This window comes from Coturnix japonica, chromosome 14 (genome assembly GCF_001577835.2).
Source record: "Coturnix japonica isolate 7356 chromosome 14, Coturnix japonica 2.1, whole genome shotgun sequence".
NCBI lineage: Eukaryota > Metazoa > Chordata > Aves > Galliformes > Phasianidae > Coturnix > Coturnix japonica.
The window spans coordinates 10,172,307-10,181,181 of record NC_029529.1 but is presented as its reverse complement, the minus strand read 5'-3'; the positions used below and the strand labels follow the sequence as shown (position 1 = coordinate 10,181,181).

Sequence of the window (8,875 nt, the reverse complement as noted above, 5' to 3'; positions counted from 1 at the left end):
GCTTTTGCATTCATCATAACTATTATCCTTTTCTCTATCTCAGTACATAATTCTATCTCAACCCATGAGTTCTACTTTGTGTTACTTCTCCCCCCTTCAGTTCTCTCCTGCAATCCACTGGAATGGAGTGGAGTACTGTAACTCTCTCTGCCAACAGAAAAATAAAAACACATTCATTATTATTTATGGAAGACTGACTGCAGTTCAGGCTCACTGGTTTGAGGTCTCTGGGCATAACCCTGACTGTGAACAGAAGCAATTGCTGAAACAGTCTGTCAAAAAAAGACTGGAGCTTCCTCTTCCCATAAATTGAGTACCTGGTAGAACAATGCAAGTCATAACAGCCTTCCCGTAAGATGAGAGTAGGTTTATCTGAAAATGCATTTAGAGAGTATCAGAGAAAGATAAGTAACAATGACAGCACAGAAAGCAGAAACTATTTCTTACCTCTATGACTATAAATATTTCTTTGATGTCTCTCTTACGTGATCCAATGGGCAAACATGTTGATGACTTCAGTTCTTCATGGCATCAATTTCTGTTTTAGCATGAGGCAAGTCATCCTTAAGAGACCATAAAAGCAAGCGATGAAATCGCTAACTACTGTGACATACCAGGTACCACATCTGACTGCTGTGGAACAGAACAAGCACATATGGGACACCGTACAGCGAGATAGACCAGCAGCATTCATAAGCCACCATGCCACGCAATTTGGACTGACATCACTCTTCACTATGCGGGGAGAATATACAGGAAGTGTGAAACAGAGCTGTGAAAAATGAAAAGTAAAACATTCAGCATTTTCATTGGCATTTTGGTAAAGTTGCTGTAATAATGTAACAATAATGTAATGTAATGTAATGATGTAATAACTTCCTCCATTTTAAAGCCAGAGAATACTGCCCTCTGAACAACCAGCAACAAGATTTGTGGTGCTCTGTTAAACTTTTTCCAGCTCTACAGCATCTTTCAAAAGGCAATGGGACCAGTAGGCTGCATTCGTATGTACCATCCCACCTGCCCCCGTGTTCTTGAGAACTCCACAACTCCAACAGAAGATATTATCATATTTAAATGCCTTTTGGCTTACCCCTACAGTAACTTTCTCCATGATTTTTAGTGCAACTTTTTCACCAGTAAGAAGATGCCGCCCGAGTTTTACCTTGGCAAAACCACCTACAAATCAAAACACAGATGCTTAAAGTTGAGTGTGAATTCTTCTCTAATATAATATTACAATTTCCAACTGGTTTAAAAAACGAATTTCAAGTTTATACAAATGAAACCTGACTTAGAGAACTGACAAGAGCTGTTAATCTATTCTCAGATTAATTCTAGAGTGGTGAGACAGACTGTTAGGCGTGCTGTTTCTGTACAAAGATGACACTTACCCGTTCCAACTGTTTCATGGAATTCCTAGTACTTGAGAATTTCCTCGTAGTCACTGACAGACATCCTGAATGTGCAAGAACTGAAGATCCTCCAAGCACGTGCAATGAGGAAGTGCCAGCAGTGTTCACATCCTACTTAGGACATATTCTTAGAGGCAGAAGGGACACTCGTGGCAGATCCAGCAATGCTCATCTTCTCACCAACGTGCATCCCCCTCTCACCCAGCAACAACAAAACACAGTGCATGAAGCTGGCTTCACTTAGGTTAACAATATGGAACATCCCTCAGGGCTTTGTGCCACAGAGCAGTAGCAGGGCTGGACTACAGCTTGAGGAAGCAGTGGAAGCCTTTCCCTGTATGGTTACAGTGTCCCTGCACGCACCCCACAGCCAGAGCGTTGCAAGCTGAGCTGCCTTGCTGTTTCTTGTACTCATCCCAATCTCTGCGAATGAAAACTCAGAATTCAGTCAAGGCGTTGATTGAGCACGAGCGTGCCTTTATTCAATAGGAAAAAGGAGGGGGTGTGAGGTCTGGAGGAAGATGGGACTCATTCTCTGTTGTCTGACGAGAGTGTCTCAGAAGTCGTGCTGTTTGCCCGGAGCCTGGGACTCTTTGGCCTGATCTACCTCCCCCTCCAAGATGTTTGGCTTCTCCTCTGTAATGCTGACCTGAGCCTGCATGGTTGTGCTGCTGTCGGGGCACTCGTGCTGTGCTTGGGCTGGCTGTCCTCGAAAGGCACTCGGTTCAGGCTGGTGCCTGAGGAGTCTGGCAGGCTCAGGTCAGCAGCTTCAAACAGGTATGGGATGAACGAGAGCTTCAACGATGATGGCATTCTTCTCTTTATAACTGATGTTATACGGAAGGCTTTCATCTGAACTGCAGCATCCTGTGCTTAGTAACAGTTCTTTCATTGATGGAATCACAGGATGCTGCATCGTAACATGCCTGGCGTCTTGGAGATATACAAGGGCTCGGGTCACCTAGGAAGGAGTAGACGCACAGCAGTTAGTGTCAAAGTTTCACAAGATGAAATCATGAAACAGGTTCTTGACATTTGGCTATGCAGTGATGGTGGGCAGAGCAAATAGGCTTCTAGCAACAGTGTCACTGTCTTGAAAGTGATCCTCGTGCAGGTCCAGCTCTTGTGTTGACAAGAGACTCATTTGGGAAAGACAGGGGTCAACTGAAGATGTCAGGCACAGGCTTGAATGCCAGAAGGATGTACAAGCCCACTGAAAGCATGAATTCTACCTGTGTTGCTGACAAGCAGTGTTTTGAAAGCTGGATTTGCATGCTTACCTGCCAGGACCAAGACTTCAGCTTCAGAGGGCTCCCTGGCACTGCTCTGCAGTTGGCGTTTGGCCACAGGGGATGGTTTGCCCAGGCAGAAGCAGGAACGCCAACTGCAAGCTGCTGACTCTGCCCTCTTACTGGGAGAACTCATTCTGCAGAGAAAACAGAGCATGCTGTCAGTCGTGGTGCAGGGTGAGGGAAGAGCTGCACCGAACCCTTGCCAATAGTTGCCTGTTCCTGGCAATGCCTGGTTTCTGCTGAAACACAGCTTAGAAAAGCGCTCTGTTTCAAACAGCAGAGGATGCTTCCATTCCTACAGCTCAGCCCTCAAGTCCTGTTGGCTAAATACCTCTCAACGATGTCAAGCAGGGACATGGATCCCGAGAATGTTGGAGGCTCAGGCTGCTTCGCTCTCCTGGGGCAGGCCTTCAACAGGGAACGAAGGCAGGAGATGAACTTGCCCCGTTTCTTTGGCTCTGCGCAACAAAACAAAAAAACAAGTTCATTTCAGCCCTGGCTCGGTTGGACGAGGCCGAGTGCAACACATTCAACAGAACACGTAACAACAGAAAGCATGTTCCCAACAAAGACACGCAAGAACGGATTTTCCCCATCCCTGGAGGTGCCCAAGGAGCTTAATGCAGTTCTCTTTCTAAGCTTGCTCAACTCGGGCATTAATGAACCCCCTGAAAGCCACGTTCAGACCCCATTTTACTAACCCGCATTGTCAAATGTAAAATACGCACCTGGCTTTGGCAATGAATGTAGGATGGACTCGGGCAGTTTTCCCCTGATGAGTTCCACGCACTCACCAGGGAAAAAACCAACCTGTAATAAGAACAAAAAGACAGGTGGGCATTAGCCCAAGCCCAGAGCCAAAGGGAAGGTCCTCTGACACCGACACAGGGCAACTGTTTGCATCCAGAAGCCATCCTGTGCAGGCAGAGCAGCTCCAACCGGAGATTCCCGACTCTACTGAAGCTGTGCTCTCTAGTCAAAAATGTGTGCCTACCTCAAAGCCACGCTTGCCTCTCCAAAAGGGGCTCATCTCCTTTGGTGGCATATCAACAATGCACACGATGTCTCCAACCTGCAAAAGATTGAAACATCAATCCCAGCTTCAGCACAGCTAAAACAAAAGCCTTCTTCTACGACACAAAATATGAGAGTATTCCCGAGGCGTTCACACTCTATACTAATTCTGTGCACAACAACAAGGAACGCCTGGAACTGCTTACCTCCAGAGAGAGCTCATCCGGCCCCTGGGCGACGTGGCTCCTAATAACATGGGCTGCCGCAATCGCTGGTACGTTTAAAGATGACATAGCACGCACCAGCTGCGGCTCCCGCATGTTATCAGCCTGCAAAACAGAGCACAGGCCGTGGTCAGGAGATGAGGACAAACCAGGAGGATTTCAAGGTGAGGAGCACATCTGCAAAGAAAGCTGCAGCAAATGCGCTCCGTCCTTATCAGGAGCACTTCAGAAGGAGCTGCACGTCTCATCACAGTTATTTCCCTTTCTGGCGTGCATTGCCAGGCCATGCAAAGATGCATCTCTCTCTACCCAGACTAATCAGCAATGGCACTGGCACAGACAGGTGGCCAGGCCCTTTTTGGCCCATTCTTTCCTGCAGGAGAGTACACCTGCAGCTCCTTCTAATGGCTCAACACAGGGAAAAAAGACCGGCCAGAGCTTCATACTGTACCTCCGTCGCCGCCAACTCAGGCTCACGGCTGATCCCACTGCACGCAGCACCCATCACAGCAAGTGTGAACAGCTGGAACAGAGCAGAAACACACTTCTGTTTTCTCTATTCACACAGCACAGTATGGACAGACTTCTTCAGAGCTACCCGCGCATACCCTGCGGCAAAACCATGCGGGGGGACAAAACATGGCACGTACCTGGCAGTGAGATCACCTCAAGCTATCTGCAGCAGTTGTCGCTTTGCTCGGATGAAATGAGAGCAAAAGCTGCACCGAGGCAGTGGGCGGAGGGTGAGGAGAGGAGAGAGAAAGAGCAGGTCAGTGAGCAGGGCTAAGACAGTCATGGAATAACACACACAGCACAACTGTCCCACCCACTTGCTGCAAGACATGCTGAGTCTCAGGCTACGTGATGCCTGTCCGCCCAGCAACTTTACAATGCTTCCACTACTGAGCAAAGACAATGGAAGAAGCACGGGACAGGTGCCAACTTTACTGATACCCCCTTTGGAACGTGTGTACCGGGGAAAATTACGTCTGATGGTCAAGAGTAAGCAATACGGTGCTGTGAGCTCAAACAGCCAGCAGTTCTCAACACCTCACTGCCCACCCATCCATCCCACGTCAGCTCAGCTTACCTACAAGCTGCTGCACACGACGGTGAGAAGAAAAAGCACTAAAGGCACTAACTAAAGGAACTAACTAAAGGCACTAACTAACAACACTAACTAACAGCACTAACTAACGGCACTAACTAACGGCACTAACTGACAGCACTAACTGCCAGCACTAACTGCCAGCACAAACTGCCAACACTAACTGCCAACACTAACTGCCAACACTAACTGCCAACACTAACTGCCAACACTAACTGCCAACACTAACTGCCAACACTACTGCCAACACTGTGACAGTAATTCTCCTTATGACTGTTATTCGCTAAACAGTTTCCTATTTCGACTTGTAGCAATCTTCCGACCAGAAGGAAACTGCTAACTTCCTAAAAGAACATTGTATTAATAAGAGATTGTTATATTTTGATTATTTTCTTATTTATTTCCATAGCAGTAACAGAAAGGACACCCATTTTACTTTGCTATTAAACACTTGATAGTTCTAGAAGCATCTTTATTCACAAGCCAAATACATTAAAGAGTATATCTTCTCTCCTAAACATTTGGTTCTTAACCATGAATTCACAAACTGTATGTAGGAAGGCTTAGCTGACCACCGATGAAGGCAAAAAAAGTAAAAAAGACTATAAGTTAAAAACAGACTAAGTCTACTCCCCTAATTTCAATGATTTAATTACATCTTTACCTTCATTCTTTTCTGCAGCCTCCATGTTTCCCTTTCCATGTTTTCAAACAACTACATCTACAATACTTAGTGAAGGTTTTTGGACTGTAGAATCCATGGATTTGTTGTGTGAATTGCACTAATATAAAATAAAACAATACAAAAAAAAAAAATATCTGGACCGTAATGATGATAGCAGCTAGGTAAATGAAGTTGGTGCATGGCTGTCTTGGTACTCACAGTGGCAAAATGTGCCAGTAGGTCTAAGAAGTTGTTGTTTTCAATATGCTTCTTCTTGCTTTGAAGTGCCATTAGCTGCTGTGATATTTAGCTGGAATGGGAATGTGAACAGGGAATGCATAATTTCTAGAGATCACCTTACCCAGTGAACATACAGAGGTAAAACAAGAACTGCAAACATCTTAACAGTGATCTTCAGGGTAAAGGTGGATAGACCTCCTGTTACTGAGCTGTGCTACTGAGAACGAATGGGAAAGGGATTGCTCTGGATTCTGCTGACTTAATCAGTCATTGATTGACAATGACTGTGCTGAACAGACTACTGGTGCAAATACACTAACAACTCATGCTACAGCATCTACAGTTTTCCAGGGAGATCCTATAGGATCTATATAATATAGTAAACATAGTATTTAAAAGTTAGTTCTGTTTCTGGGTTACAGTAAAATTATAGGCTACACGAGACTAGTATATCTACATGCACATGCAAATAGAAAAGCAATGATCTCCTTTTCTGTAGACTTCCAAGCAACCCAGCACACAATAAAGTATTTTAATCAAAAAATGCTTGAAACTTGGTTTCAAATTAGGGCAGGTCACATTCTGTTCCTTACTATTTCAGTGCTTTTGCACTATTCTGTCTATTCTTTCATGCTACGATGATAAAAGGCAGGATAGGAAATGATTCTCTCATCCTTTTTATTGTTCAAAAGTATGTTCAAAGGATCTGTCAGGCATTTTTTTCTGGATCCCAGAGATTTCAGTTGCAGCTTGTTACCCTCTTTCCTCCTCAACACAGTTGCACAATGAGGCTGTGACTGAACTAGGTCTGCTTGGAAAAGGCAAAACCTAACAAGATATTTAAACTTCTGCTGAATTTCTGTTTACCCGTTCAAAGGCTTATGCTTGTTGAAGTAACCCAGTGTTGCAAAGAGAAGAGCTGTAAGCAACCTGATAGGAAAAGACACTTACTGAGTTTCCTTGGAAATATTTTCAAAATGCTGTAAAGAATAGCATTCTCATAGATCAGTACATAGTACATAGTTCAGTACCTGCATATTCTCTCCTTTCCCTCATGTCAAGGAAGAGCTGGCACTGGTCACATGGGCACAGAAGAAAAGAACGACTCCAGAATTTTCAGTATGTTTTTGGCATTGAACCACTGCAATCTCTGTTACTTCATGTTATCATATATGTTGTCAGGATTATGGCTCCTAACGCGCTTTGAAGATTACAATTCCGTTATTTTAGTAGTTTTTTCTACTTTAATATATACTTTAAATACCCTCTTCTGCTTCCTACCATAAAAAGAAATATTACCTTATACATGAACAGTTAAATAATTTTCTTCAGTGAAGGCTCAGTAATACACATCAGTTTATTCACATCAGACTGTCCAGAACTCCTTTCTACTTATCAGTTCTTCAGGATATCAACTTAATCACCTATGGGGAGTACAATCAAATAAGACATCAGATGTAGGTTGCTAAATATTCTGTGTCATTCCCATCTTTATACTCCTTAAAAATCATATTTTGGACTGTCAAACAAGACAGAATGCATGAGTTTTTGTGTATTACAATAACTAATAAATCAGAAGTGAAGCGGCAGATACTTAAAAACTTGCCTCACCTTTCCCTACCTCAAACTCCAAGTTACATTCAGCAGTTCAAAGAGCAACTGAGATACAAAAAATAAAAGCAAACAAACAAACAAACAAAAAAAAACCCAGCTGCTCTCAACCTCTGAGTTTTCAAAGGTACATTCACTTTAATATGTTCATACTCCATGTCAAACATTCCCTTGAACCAAATTTCTTACCATGCGTGGCATTTGAAATTGCAAATATAAAGTATCTGATAGCATTTAACAGCCTCTAGGTATAATCAGCATAAAGCCAGCATAAAAGAGACTCACTATGAATATGAAATGTTTAAACCAAATGTGATGGAACCTCATGGGGAAATCTGCCACACATGCTGTCCTTTATTCTAGGAGGTCCTTCAGCTGTCTACCTTCATGGTTCTTTGTAGGAGGTATGGGAAAATGACACAAAAAAGAAATGAAGCCTACGCATCAGCATGCTGCAGCAGTGTTTAACCACTTTTCAATGAAGCAAGCTTTGATCACTTCTTAGAAGAAAGCGATGACCTGTCTTTAAGGGAGCATTTTTTCTTTTGATCTTTATGTTGCAGGCATTTAAACTGAATTCCTAGTGTTAGTGTTTTATGTAACACTTAGTTATAAAAATATCATATAAATAGATAAAAATTCATGACACATCTCTACTGTGTTTATTGAGTTAGTAACTTTGAAAAATGTTAGAAAGTCGGTTCTAGTGTACTACAAAATCTGCACTAGTAAGTAGCCAGTACTGCATACATCAGCTAAATATAGTCACTCTCTTTTCTATTATTTATACTCTAAATACCACAACTGCCAAGCTAAAACCAGAAGTGACCACATAGTCAGATCTGAATTTGTCCCAGCATAATATTAGCTATCAAAACTAGATTTGAGTACCCAGAAGGACAGACTGTATCAGAATCATCTACACCACATTTTCTATAGGTTACTGAAAAAAAACAACATATCCACTTAGGTAATGTAGTTCCACTAAGAACCCAGTTAAAATCTGTCTATTTATTGCAATTCAATTAATTCTCAGTGGATAAGAATAATTTTTGGCTTTGTAGACCTGGGATAAATTCCATAAAGGCACTCTTCAGAGCAGAAGTTTAAAAAAAGCAAAACAAACAAAAAAATCCCTCTGGACAAGATTTAAGACTTATAAATAAAAAATGGTCACTGATATATAAATGTTAAACAAGCCTAAAATAAATGTATTCTTTAAAAACCAAAACTCCTTCAATATTCGTGAGTCATAACTATGGCTCAGATTTTTCTAAAATTCACCTTCTCCCTGAAGATTATTGTGC

General features: G+C 42.7%; 1 protein-coding gene and 1 long non-coding RNA gene across 3 annotated transcripts; both read right to left on the bottom strand.

Moving 5' to 3' along the window:
* Positions 1-392: 392 nt before the first annotated feature.
* Positions 393-1,949, bottom strand: LOC107320875. Its single transcript, XR_001558410.2, has 3 exons — positions 1,395-1,949; positions 1,094-1,179; positions 393-563 (listed from the first exon to the last, which is right to left on the bottom strand). It is a non-coding gene; the product is annotated as an uncharacterized LOC107320875 (long non-coding RNA).
* A 72-nt stretch (positions 1,950-2,021) lies between these two features.
* Positions 2,022-5,124, bottom strand: LOC107320874 (rho GTPase-activating protein 32-like). Of its 2 annotated transcripts, XM_015877157.2 has the most exons (9): positions 5,036-5,124; positions 4,596-4,664; positions 4,397-4,468; positions 3,928-4,050; positions 3,702-3,779; positions 3,436-3,517; positions 3,039-3,165; positions 2,696-2,841; positions 2,022-2,376 (listed from the first exon to the last, which is right to left on the bottom strand). In XM_015877157.2, exons 3-9 carry the CDS (start codon positions 4,448-4,450, stop codon positions 2,264-2,266), a joined length of 723 nt encoding a protein of 240 aa, XP_015732643.1. In that variant the 5' UTR covers positions 4,451-4,468; positions 4,596-4,664; positions 5,036-5,124; the 3' UTR covers positions 2,022-2,263. The 2 variants fall into 2 exon arrangements, with proteins under 2 accessions (XP_015732643.1, XP_015732644.1); XM_015877158.2 differs by having other exon boundaries at positions 4,596-5,081.
* Positions 5,125-8,875: the final 3,751 nt, after the last annotated feature.